At 42.1% G+C, this 13,372-nt stretch overlaps 1 protein-coding gene across 2 annotated transcripts in view; it reads left to right on the top strand.

Moving 5' to 3' along the window:
- Positions 1-11,708, top strand: part of SPTBN1 (spectrin beta, non-erythrocytic 1) — a 94,354-nt gene extending 82,646 nt beyond the window's left edge. The window contains exons 30-35 of one of the 2 annotated variants that reach the window (XM_061461674.1): positions 554-666; positions 1,258-1,321; positions 6,446-6,684; positions 7,916-8,089; positions 9,833-9,875; positions 10,246-11,708. In XM_061461674.1, the coding sequence (XP_061317658.1) occupies positions 554-666; positions 1,258-1,321; positions 6,446-6,684; positions 7,916-8,089; positions 9,833-9,875; positions 10,246-10,461 (849 nt within the window). In that variant the 3' untranslated portion in view covers positions 10,462-11,708. Of the gene's footprint in view, positions 1-553; positions 667-1,257; positions 4,011-6,445; positions 6,685-7,915; positions 8,090-9,832; positions 9,876-10,245 lie in introns of those variants that run through there. The other variant, XM_061461675.1, reaches the window with a different exon arrangement.
- The last annotated feature ends 1,664 nt before the right edge of the window (positions 11,709-13,372 follow it).

The raw sequence follows: 13,372 nt of genomic DNA, 5'->3' as shown, positions 1-13,372 counted from the left end.
TTAATGCCTGGAGAGCATGTTGCCATCTCTGGAGAAGAATTCTACTTTAGACACCAGAATTGAAGTGATTTGATTTCTCACACACACTGAGCATCACAGCTGCAGACAGAATGGGCTGGAGTTGCTCAGCGTCTTCAGAACCAGGCTGGTTTTATTTAGGTGGTTGATTTCTGAGATTTGGATTGTTTGTGTGCATGGGAGGCACACAAGAGCATGTCACTTCTCAGTGTTTTGATAGCTTGGGCTGCTTTCTTGTTTGTCTGGGTTCTGATAAAATGAATGAGAAAGGAACCACACACAGACAGTGGTGAGCTGCTGCCCAGGCACTCCACTTGACGTTAAAGGCTCTGATACTGTGGGCCTTTACTGACAAATTCAGTGCAACAAACTTCACATAATTAATACTGTGCAAGACTGATGCCTTCAAATTTGATTCCATGTAACTTGAATTTCATTCATGTTTCAGAAAAAGTTGCAGTTATTTTTAGTTCCTAGAAATGCCCCTGAAAAATGAGCAGAGCTTTTAAATGCACCAAAACATTTCATTTCTCAGTTGGAACTGCTGGAAGTACGTCGACAACAGGAGGAAGAGGAGAGGAAGAGACAGCCTCCCACTCCAGAGCCCAGCCCAAAGGTTGCCGAGGATGCAGACTCCCAGCAGCAATGGTAAGCTGGGATGTGGGAAGCTGAACTGTGTTCTCAGACAGACTTCTCAGGCTGAGGATGTGTTGCAAAAGGAGAGCCTGGGGTTGTATGGTTTTAGAATGTGACCCCCATTAGAAGATGTGGTGGTTTATGGGGACAAGGCTTTTCTCAGGCACCTGAATTCACTCCTAAATGGAATCATCCGTGTTTTCATCGTGATGCAGTGTTACAGCTGCTGAAGTGTACCAGGCCCTAGAGTAAGAAAGCTGTTTTTACAGCTTCTGTGTTATGGATTAAAGTTTATGGACCATCTTGGCTTTCTTCTTGGGTGAGCATCAGTCACAAATAGATCTCAAGCCACGTCCATGGAACATTAACATTTATAGCATTACTCACGGGATAGGAGTAGGCTTATTTGTAAGGTAACTGTCAGAAAAGTCCATTTTGACCTCCCTTAACACTGGATTTATCCAGTTGGGCCTGAGGACTTTCAGAGCTGGCTGGAATTTCCAAGGAGTGCCATAGGCGGGGGGAAATGTCATTTTGGTGAAAGAGACGGGTGGCTTTCGAGAACACAATACAATGTCTTTCCTTTCTTCTCTCTCCCACCAGGGATGGCACAAAAGGAGAACAGGTTTCCCAAAATGGTTTGCCGTCAGACCAGGAATCTCCACGGGTTAGTTACCGCTCCCAAACCTACCAAAACTACAAAAACTTTATTAGCAGACGGACAGCCAATGACCGCTCGTGGTCTGGACTGTGACGTACAGAACCCTTTGCAGCAAAAGACACCTTTTTGTCAGTATGGTTTACTGGTACTGGTTTCATCTTTTGGCTTCAGATTTCCCTGCTGCTTTTCTCTTCCTTCCCATCAGTTGACTTCTATTGAATTAGCAGCCCCTTGGAGATATATTTGCTTCACTTTCCTCCATGTTTATTTGAATCTCCCCACTGACACTCAGTTGCTTTAAGGTGACACATTTATTTCATGTTATTTACTGTTGAGTTTTTCATGTCGCTAATAGTATTAAGATTTTCCAGCGAAAGCGTCCTTTATATGAGTAATTGAGATTTAATGAGATTACATCATAATGAAGAAGAGAACTAGAACCTGACAGGTATGACGCATCGAGTTATACTAACAGGTTTCAGCACGGCAACATTATTAAATCAGCTGCATTAGCAAGCGAGTTCTTTACAAGGCCAAAGATTACCCCTGCAAGTGAGCTCAGCAGCAGAGGCCGGGGGGGGATGGGAGAGCTGTAACTATTGACAAATAAAAGCCTTAAGGTTAGTTGTATAACATTCCATGCAGAATTGGACTCATTGACTGCAGAGAAAAATAAACGTGAAATAAAAACGTGAAAAATTAGATTTATCTTGGTATTTAGTCCTCCTGAAGAGTTGTGATCTTGCTGAATAGCTATTTTGGGGCCCCATTTTGCCTTGGTCCTGTTCGATTTACAGCAATTCAATTTCCTGACACTAGGGAGGCAGAGGTATAAATGAGAGCAGGGTGCAGACCCCTATGGAAAGGTTGTGATGCTTTCCTTTAAAAACCAAATAAAACACATTGGTCTAAGATCCCAGCTCTCGATTTTCTATAGGTGTAGGCTAAATGGTCCATGCCTTACTCATTCCTTCTTGATAGGGGAGTCAGGATACATGCCAATAATCTTCATGTGCAGCCATACAAATACCAGTACCTATGTATATATAGTTAACACTACACAGTAGCCGAGCGCCTACCTCTCTGTTGCCTTTCTGCAAAGCCTCCTTGTTTCAGTTCATGCCTGGAGTGGTGAGAAAAACGACACTTCTTTTCCTTCTGCTTCTGGGGCTGTCTCTGAGGGGTGTTAAGTGCAGGAAAGGTGCCTGGCAGGCTCAGATCAGTGGGGTTTAGAGCTCTTGCCAGTACCGCAAAGGAAACGTGGGTCCCAGTGTAGGGCTCCGGGAGGAAATGCCTTTCAGTGTAAGTTTATCTTTCAGGTGGCCCAGCCCAGTTACTTTGGGTCTGCGCACAGGCTCTGTCAGTGCTCTAGGACACTAAGCAGTCCTACCTTTCTCTTTCTTTAAATAAAGCCTTTTGGTTCATCTTTACTATTACATTTTGAAGTGAGCTCTCTCTGGAACCTTCTAATGTTTATGACATTATATAGAGTTGTAGCAAGGAACATGAGGTGGCCTGCAGATCATCATCATCATCTTGGTTACCACAGCCTTACACATCCCCTATTTGCTTCTTTCTTATGTTAGTTTTTATTTTATGACATGATACACAACACATTTTCATGTTCATCTTCGCCATCTGCACTTCAGGCTTCCATAAGAGCTCTTTAGCTCAGTTCACAGAACCAAGTGTTGCAACACATCAGGTGTACACAGCCGTATATTTATTATGTATTATCTCTGATTTGAGGCACAAGATAATGCTGCTCTCGATCAGAATTTCAACTTCTGCCAACTAGCTGAGCAGTGCAGCTGAATTGCTCTGTATTGGCTGAGCTTGCAAAGCGAGGAAGGTGATTGAAAGGGTGTGCTTCGGTGATTGTACTTTTGCTGTAACTTGTCTTTCCACTTCATGATGCATGTGTTTTTTTCTTTCGTCAGGATAACAACATAGAGCTTCTTAATGCTTTTTAAAACTCCATGTAGATTTATGCAGATGATCTGGTGACTACCCACACCAGTGCTGGCTCTCTGTGCCTGTAAGAGTGTGACAGTTCTCAGAGCAGTATAGCTGTAGCTTGAGACTCCACCATCTGGGAAGCCTTCAGATGTATTCTGGCTATAAAGTAGTCTGTAAAAGTAATTTCTATAGATAAACTTTTTTCCTTGTGTTAGTACACTTATATATGAAAATTATACTTTATGACGAAGAAAACCTTATTAAGTCATTGATTCAGGTCATCACTGTAGGCACTAGAAGAGTTAAGATTTCATCTCTTTATTATAGGCTGTAGTACCGGCTCAAAACATTAAAATGGCACTTTTTTAAATGGCCAGAGCAATAGAAAGCTATCATTTGTCTGCATCTGAAAAAGGCAGATAACATCTCTATTATTTAAGCTGTGGTGCAGAGACTTAACTTGATGAGCTGAATATAATGTGGCACCGAGGGGATATCTCCAGTCATTGTCACCAGCTGTCTTGTTGCATGTTGTAGTCCCCATTTAAGTATCTCAAAAGTAGTGTCTAGCCACTAAAGCACTTGCAACTAACCTCTCAGTCACGATTAAGAAAACTGTGTCCATGTTTGTGGTAACTGTTTTGTTGTAACAGTACAGTTTGCTATTGATGTTTGTCCTCCGTTGCGTTGTCTCTGCATGCTCGATGCACGTTTCCATTAAAGTTTGTTCAGCTCCTGTTTTTTTCTCCATTTTTCATGACACATTCTTGCAGAGCTGTTTATGATCCAGATTCATTTTGCTTGTTTTCTGTTAATTGTAGATAACACATGAAAAGGAAATAAAACCCGAAAGAGCCTCAGAAAAGCTTTTCATAGCCCTTTTACAATCAGTAGCATTTTAAGTAGAAGTTACAGGTGTGATGATGTGATTAAAGCTGCCAGTTATCTTCTAAAAGCACAGGGTTGCAGATTGCAGTGCTGAATTACATGTTATTTCCCATTCAATCACGTTCAGTAGCTGTGCAGTGCCTGCTGTTAGAAACTGGTTTGGTTTACTGAAGATTAGTGGTTACAGGCCCCCCAAATCAGTAGTATTTTCACATCTTGCTGGTATCACTACAGAAAACATGCTACTTTCAGCATCATTTTAGGTAACAGCTACTTGTGGGTAGTTGATGCAAGTTGTTGAGATGAGTTACTGTGATCTATGTAATTCCTTATTGCTGGGAACAAAGGGTTCGTGTATGTCAGAGGGGGTCCAGCCAGTTGAAAAACAGAGTTTGAAGCTCAGGAGCTGTCACTGATCAGGAAGCTTTGGAAAGGGCTGTCCTTGTGACCTGTTGGCCACCAGTGACCAGCGCTGCTGCTGAGGGATCAGTTGAGCTTTTTTGGTGAATCACTGGTTGGTTGTTACACTCCTTATGTTATAGTAGCTGTGCTGGCAGTGTTTGGATGGTCTTCAGCTCATCTATTTACCCTTTCTCCCCATCAATGCAGCATTTTTGTTACATTTTGAGATTTGGATACAAATAGTGAGGTTTGATGGCTTAGATTCATCCTAATTGTGAAGAAGCAGTGTCAATCATTTTTGCTTCCACTGAATAACAGTGCAGGGCACAGGTTCCCTCTTACAAACCTAGGCTACATGTCTTTAGGGACAGAGCAAAATAGCTATGACTGAAGTGGAATGTGAGCTGTGATTCTTTCCCTGTTTCAGTGGTGTAGTGTCTGTACTCTGGAGATTTAGATTGCTTAAAGGCAGTTAACCAACCCTTCCCATATTCGTAGCAAGTTGGCACTTAGCTCTTCCTAGGTCAATACATGAGGTACAAAGGTGGGAGGTACAATGACATTTACTTGGCAGGTATGAGAAGTTCTAGCGAAGAGTGGCAAAATTTGGTTTGTTGCATAATAATTCGGCTGCTTTTGAATTGTCCAGGCCATGTGCAGAAGTGGGAATGTCTAATTATTGTGCCATTCACAAATACCTGCTTGTCTGCATAAAACCAGTCCAGAATGTTTGTAATCTACTAGAGCATTAGCAGCACTAAGCTTTAGTAACTTGCTAATAATAATAATAATGATAATACACACTGGTTGTGTAACTCCTGAGCTGCTACCTATGGCTCTACATGTCAAAGTAATGGTACAAGAAAAACCAAAAAAACTGGGACCAAGCTGCATTTCAAAAGTTTATAGCCATTAGGATTCCAATTTAAATGATTTTGGGATGAATGGCTCCTGAAGACGTCGACAGCTTGACCAGTCAGAGCTGCTGGAATCATGGCTGCTCTCTAGGCTATCTCGATCACAGTGCGACAGGCAACGCGATCAACAAAGCAAGTGATGGGCAAGGCCTTGGTTCTGTCTTTGTTTGGGGGTAAATAGCTGTGTGATGTTGTGTGACTGTGGTGGTTTTCAGTTCCTTTAACAACAATCCAAATCCACCTAATAACGCAAGTCTGAAACAGACCTTGATAAATTGACACGTGACCTCATTTCCTTTGTCTCTATAAGATCCAATATCCTAACTGGGATGGTGGAGATGAAATGCATGGTGTAATCTCTCTAATTCCTGCATGTTTTGATTTTGTTGTGTCCCGAGGGGAATGGGGAAAGGAGCTTTTACAGAAACAAATGAATTGCATGCGTTTTTGTAAATGCTCCTGGGTAACTTTGACAGATTTTTCTGCTGGCTCCTAGTTTAATACCTTTTATGGACTTTTAATACCCCAGTAATGCCATAAATGTACTTAAGGTGGCTGATGTGTATAACTTCTACTGTTCCTCTAGGTTTGCAGAAAGTGTGATTGTTACTGTCCCAAACATTGGAGTACTTAGCAACAGAATTGAATGCTCTCATTTTAGGAGTAACAATATACAAAAGAATGCAAATTGACCAGCAGAGCAAAGCACAGTAAAATTCACACTGATGTTTAGCTGCTCTTATTTTCCCATCTCTCCACCTATAAAATGGGTACTAATCCGTTCCTACCTTCTAATTTCCTTGGCCTTCTGTGTCTCCATGGAGTGTGAGAAAGAACTTATTGGCCTGTGTCATTCTCCAGGCAAAGTTTATACACAGCCACGTTGTGCAGGGAAACAGATTAACTGCAAGATACCCCAGTGCTGTGAGGCTTTGAGCTGAACATTTTCTTCACTGTTCCTTAGGTGGCAGAAACTGCAGATACAAACGAAATGGTCAATGGAGCTGCAGAGCAAAGGACAAGTTCGAAAGAGTCTAGTCCTGTTCCATCTCCAACGGCAGACCGCAAAGCCAAGGCTGCCATTCAGGCCCAGACTGCTGCTACCCTACCAGCCAAAACACAGGAGATGCCTTCAGCTCAGATGGAGGGCTTCTTACATCGCAAACATGAATGGGAGACACACAGCAAGAAAGCCTCAAGCAGGTAAAGTCCTTGCTGCCTCATGTGAACTCACCAAGATGTAAAACAGTAAATGTGGTCCCTGCTGCTGTTGTTCTCTCACAGCTCCTAAAGACCTCTCAAGCTTCTGCTCCTGTTGTTGTAGGAACTGCATTTGTGGTTAAATGGTGTATTTGATGGAAGTCTAAAGATACATGGTGGAGAAAGCAGTGTTAGCCATATTTGGAAGGTGGAAAACTGAGGCATAAAGATACCATGATTTTCCCACTTCGCACGGTGAATTTGTGGCAGTAGTGGGATTTGAATCCAGAGCTCTCAAGAAAAGAAAAACACGTAGGTGTGAGACTAGAAATGTCCATATTCTTCTGACATTTTCTGTTTGCATGTTAGCACTTTCCACCTACTCTGTAAGCTGTGCAGAAGAGAAAAGCGGGTGAAGATGATTTGTGTGCCTTAGTTGATTCCATTCCTAAGGGCCCAATCCTGCCATTCTGAAAGATGCAAAATTGCTGAGGTTTCTGTCTGCACTGGAAAAGCAGACCAGGGTCATTTCTGACCTGAGAGAGCTCTTGAAACCAGATTTAATGGCTTGGCTGACAAGGAAAGTGTTGACTAGCAAGTGGTGAACCATACCAGTATCTGAGGGATTTGATAGGAGGTGAAGTAGTGTGCAGACCACCTGTGCTACCTGATTTTTGTTCAGCTTTAGCCGTTCACACCAGAGAACTACTCTGAGGCACTGTCAGCCACCAATACTAACACGCAGGGACTCTTGTTTCTAGTAATCATTGATTCTTCAAGCTGTATTAGAGAATGAGGCAGATGCTGCCACCAAGAGTATTTGTACCAAGCCAGGATTTCACTCGCATGCAATCCATTTGTTAGTTTGCAGCACAAAGAGAATTCCTACAATAAAGCAGAGTCATTGAAAGGTCAATCAGTGTCTCTCCCAACTATGGAAACTGCCCAGTCTGCCTAACAGGCCTCCCACTGTTGGGCTATGCTGATGTACTGTCGCAGGGAGCTCTGGAAATCTCTATTCCGTCTGGCTCAAAGTCAGTGTTTTTGTCCTGAAGCTGTGCTTTTGTGAGAGAATTTGCTGTCTGCAGTTGACAGGACAGTGCAGGCTGTATTCACATCCTCACACTGAACCCGTCCCAATTATCTTACAGAAGTAATTGTATTTGGTTTCTCCACTTCTGCAAGTAAGGGCATTAGATTTATAAACACTTCTGTTGTTTTCTGTGTCTTGAAGATCATGGCATAATGTGTACTGTGTCATAAACAACCAAGAGATGGGCTTCTACAAGGATTCAAAAGCTGCTGCTTCTGGTATCCCCTACCACAATGAGATTCCTGTCAGCTTGAAGGAAGCGGTCTGTGAAATAGCGGTCGATTATAAGAAGAAAAAGCATGTGTTCAAGCTAAGGTAAACCCCCTGGAGCATCCTGCTGTTAGTAGAAGTTGTGGTGGGTGTAATCACTTTGCAGGTTCATGGGAGGATGCAGCCAAAGAACCCAACATGAATATTAACGGCAGTATCTGCTTTTGTTAACAAGCTCTCCACCGTGGTAAAACATGGTGTATTTATCCAGCACAATGCAGTATCAAAACAGCCCCTGTGCTTTAGTTGTGGCTGGGACAAGACCAGATGTGTATGCCTGAAGTCAGGAGCCTGCATTTACAATGCAGCTTTTCAGCTGCTCCCTTTGGAGTTCATTGAAAAGAGCTTAATGTTCTTGGTTCTGCTCTTCTCAGAATCAAGCCTCTTAACTTTTCAGTGTGAACTTAGGATGCTACTGAAGACATCTATCACGTTTTCAGTCTACAATATGTAGTTACAATTAGAAGTACGTGAAGAACTTGTTGTTCAAAGGTTAAGAAAAAAATAAGGCTTTTCCTTCTGGAATCCTCTAAAGAGGGTAGACTCCATATCTGGAGAAGTTTGCTTTATGGCAAATATATAGGGAATATTTAGGGAAATGTAGCTGTCTTGAAGACAGGCCTGCAGCTGTGTGATTCATCCTGTAGACTATTTTAAGCATCTCTGAATTGATAGTGTGAGGATTTGCTCTTCCACAAACAAAGTTAGGCAGAAAAATCAATTGCCCTTCTCTTCCCTGTACCCTGCCACCCGCATCAGGCCTCTCAAGTAATGGCACGTAGCGTATTTCCTTTGCTCATTCTCATTAGGAGAGTCCCCAGAGAGTTCACCAGCAAATGGTCATGGCAAATCTGCCTCTCCATGCTGAGAGGGGGATGTTGTGAACATGCAAGGGGCTCTCTTCTACAAAGGCTGTGGTCTTTACAGACCTCATGTGCAGGCAGACCTCTCACAGGAAGGTCCAGTTGGATCTCTAGAGGGCATGATATAAATACTGCTCTTCGTTTTTTAAAGAAGCAAGGCATAAGGATATTCTTCCTATTGTCTGTCTGTCTGTCTGCACTCTTACTTTACAGTTTAATACTTAATTTAATTTACAAAGAGAATTTTAAATGCTTTGGTTTTAGGGGGAAAGATTCGGAAGCCTGAAACTCAGCTCCCACTCACCCGGCCTCCTCCTTGTTCACCTGATCTGGTGTTATTCAGTCTGGTTTTTAATTAATATGTATCTTCATATACACTGTTAAATGTCTCCCAGTTAAACCATCTGAGTAAAATCAGCACAGAAGGGAGACTCCAGCCTTCAGTAGGAGAAGAGGCAGCTACTCATAAATAATGCACACTATAGTATCTTGAGTCATCACAAGTAGCTACAACAGCAGAGCAACTGCAGAATTTTCTAGGTTCCTACAAAAAGCCACAAAAGCTCTGGGTGTTGTCTGTGACTTCTGTCCTATGAAAGTATTGAGTGAACTTTTACACTGGTTTTGGCAAAAGAGATCTGCCCGAAACGGCAGTCATCAGCTGCAGAAGGTCACAACCCTGCCATGCCTCTTGACATAGTGGAGCACATCCATAACACACACAGTGTGTGTGGCTGCCTCTGTGTCACAGCGCAAGATACCAGACCAGGAGTAGCTGGGGTGTATTTGTGTGCATGGAGGTGTTAGGACTGTCCCCTGCAGGCCCATGTGTCTCAGTCTCATTGTGTACAGTAGCTAAACAAGCAGGAGTTGAAGCGATGTGACTACTACCAAGCTAAATTTGCGGTGGTTGTTTTCTTTGCAGATTGACCGATGGCAATGAATACCTCTTCCAAGCCAAAGACGATGTAAGTTTGTTTTCCTTATGGTTTCTTACTGATGTGATATCTGTACTGTTGTGCAACAGGAAAAAAAACAGCTGCTGGGAGCTCAGGGACACGCTTTAATTTCTTGGTCTTCAGTCTTGCGTGTATGTGTGTGTAACGTGTAGAGTCAGAAGCTCCCACTGGCACCACCAGGGCAGCAGGGATTTTTATCTAAATATAAATGTCTAGATGTCTTCTGCAGGTGTGTAACCAGAGGAGTAAGTGCCAGGTGATGGGTTAGGGACTGCGTTTCCTTTCATTTCCCACTTCTCTCTATTCCCTTTCACAATACTGAGTGAACTAGAGAGGGTGCGTGATTGTAACAGCTTTCTGCCTTTGGGGCTTCTTGAAGGAGGAGATGAACACGTGGATTCAGGCCATCACATCCGCTATCTCTTCTGACAAAATCGAAGTGTCCCCGACTACCCAGAGCACTCCAGCCTCCAGCCGTGCCCAGACCTTGCCTGCCAGCGTCACGATAACCAGCGAGTCCAGTCCGGGCAAGCGGGAGAAAGACAAGGAGAAAGACAAGGAGAAAAGATTCAGCCTTTTTGGTAAAAAGAAGTGAACTCCATCTCCACACACTGCACTTCTCTGACCGTTCCAGTGGAATTCCAGCATGCGAGCTCAGAACCAATACGTTACTCTCTGTGCCTCATGTTCCTCAATGTGATTGACATTTTTTTATTTATAGAGCGTTTTAAAATAAAAAGCCAACAAAAAAAAAAAAAACCCAGAATCTAAAGTTCCAAACGTCTGAGGTGCATTGGGCAGCTTCTGCAGGAGAGCGAGGACCAGGTTTTGGGGGTTTGTTTTGGGGGGGGGGGGTGTTTTTGTTTTGTTTTTGTTTTTTTTTAAATGAAGTTAATGTAGATTAGATCTTAATATTTAAACTGTTCCTCAATTTTGTGAGGCTGTCTTGGAAAATAACCCACTCCTAGTGCTATTGGTATGCAAGGCAGCGGTGCTTTCGAATCTACTGTGCACATCAAAGCCCAATGTACAAACTCTCAAACGCGTTCACTCCCATCTAAGGTTGTTATGCTGAGTCTTGACTAGTGGAGCCTCCCATTCCAACTCTAGCCTTTATTAAAATGATAGTGTATTACCTTTGCCGTAACAGAGTGCGGGTTTGCATTAACTTACAGACAAACCATTTCTACCCTGGCGTTGGTTATTAACACAACCTGAAGCTTTTCTGCATCGAGTACGACAGATGAGAATGTTGGTGTACAAGACACATGAGCAGGCTGATACCGTTTTAAATAATCTGTAATTTCCAATTCTTTTTTTTTTTTTGCTGAAATACATTATATTGTATGTTTCAGATAATTCTAGTACAAAGTATAATAAGACTAGATGTATAATAAACCCTTAAAAATCATTGATAAGTGTAAAAGTGAAACTGAAGCATTTACTGGAAAAGTAATGTTACTCAAATGGTTACTTGCTTGTCAGCTGCAGCACTGTGTGTTATAATTTTGCTACATTACTTGCTATTTGATACATAGTGTGCATTTCTCTGTCACTGTAACTATTGTAATGAAAAGATTTTCATCTTACTGCACAGTCAGAAATTACATTTAATAGGAATGAACTTTCAATGACTGGGCCTGTAGTCGAGAGTAGTACTGGAACTGGCTTTCAGTTGTATCGAACTGTACCTCTAGACTTTTACCCTATCTGTTAAATATATGCGATGTCATTAAATGCTTTTAAAACTAAATATGCTGGTTAAGTTTCTTATTTCGTTTCTGATGATGTTAAATCATGATTTTGAAAGAGGATCAAAAATAAAGTTATTTTAAAATGTCATCTCTCCTGTGCACTGAAAATGATGTCTTCATGTAATTCCTTTTTTGTGTGCTGAAGTTCATACTGAAATGGTTGTTTTCTTTCTTCCTGCTGTTCTTTCCCTTCCCTTTCCCTTCGCCTCCTGCAAACTCTGTAATTTACCAAGGGCTTGTTGTCCTGCCCAGTTTAATCTCAGTGGGGTTTTATGTCAGTTATTAAATACCTCCCTTAAGGGACAGCCTCAGCTGCACTCTGGTGGTGACGCGTGTTTAACACAGCGATGATGATTCCAAAGCTCACCAGTTCCTCAGTGTTGTCAGCATTTCAAAGACCAGCATCTTTCCAGAATTATCTTTACCTTGGATGTGATCTAGGGAGTCACCTAAAAGGAACAGCTTCAGGAAGCCCTCATACACATTAGGAGTTTCAAAACTAAATGTAAAGAACGTGGTGTTTAACTTTTTACCATTATTAAAATACACTCAAATATAATTATAGCTGGAAAACAGATAAACCACAAACTAATGTGTTTCCAAGTGATGTTTTCCTGAGCATGTGGCCATGTCTTGATTCTTTTCATGGACTATACTGTGTTTTCTTGTTTTCCAGAGGTTTTGGATATTAACCAATTCATGCACATGAGTTTTTACTCCTATAATATTAGCCTCTTACAGTCTAGTTATTAGTAATATGTAGGAAAACATCATTAGTCTTGTAAATGTAAAGTTGAATACAATGTAAAAACCTGAGGTTTATCAGTAGAAGAGAAAATGAAGCATTCTTCTTGGTTGATTAAAGCACCCAAAAATGTTGATGCCTTACCAGATTTGTCACTTCAACTTATTACAACATGTAGATGAACAGATTGAACTTGGTTACCTCTTGTGTTTAATTGTGTAATGTCTTGGTTGAACATACCTTCAGAGTTGTTCCTGTTTGTCTTGCCTCTCACCACAAGTTATTCCCAAAAATTACTTGATTATAACCCCTTCTGTTTAGGAACTGACCCTAGGTTGCTGAGGAACAGGAGTGAACCCTAATAAGCCTTCCCTGTTTTCCCCATTGGCCTGTAAGGGTGCGGTTTCCATGCAGAGATTGGTGGGCCAGGAGGAACTTCCTTGGATTGAGCCAAATCAGGAGAGTCAGGTCAGTGCACACACCCGCTCAGGGGTGTGCTTGTTTCAGGAGTAGGAGTGGGGGAATCCGAATTTCCCTTGGCTTATGTGAAGGGACTGCTGGAAAGTACTAGAGGAGGAAGAAAGACTCTCTGGATGATGGGAACAGGACTGGAACTGGAGCAGGTTATCCGTGCCACCAGTGTTAACTCTTGCAGAGGTACTATGTTGCTCTGAATTGCACCGCTAAATGTGGTTAGACCTCCCAGTAGAAGAAACGCTGTGTTCCTCCTGGTTACCACAGTGAAGAGTGAGGACTTGTAGTACAGTTTGACACTATATTTCAGCATCCTTTGTTGGCTGGTTTTGAAAGCTAACCCATATTTAAGTTGTTTATATTTTCTCTGGAGATGCATAGTAGAGAAGTTGAACCTAAACAGTTTCAAAGAAAACTAACGAAGGGCAACCACTTTTCGGCTGTGTTGCTGTCATTGTTATGAAGAAGAGAAATCATCCTCTGGTCAGGTCAGTCTGTCTTTTTGTCTTGGTGGGAGGCCTTGGATTGTGTGT

This window comes from Pezoporus flaviventris, unplaced genomic scaffold (genome assembly GCF_033815535.1).
Source record: "Pezoporus flaviventris isolate CSIRO_AGI_PZ_B2104156 unplaced genomic scaffold, CSIRO_AGI_Pfla_v1 ptg000031l, whole genome shotgun sequence".
Taxonomy (NCBI): Eukaryota; Metazoa; Chordata; class Aves; order Psittaciformes; family Psittacidae; genus Pezoporus; species Pezoporus flaviventris.
The sequence above is the reverse complement of the archived record's forward strand: the minus strand, read 5'-3'. Positions and strand labels throughout refer to the sequence as shown.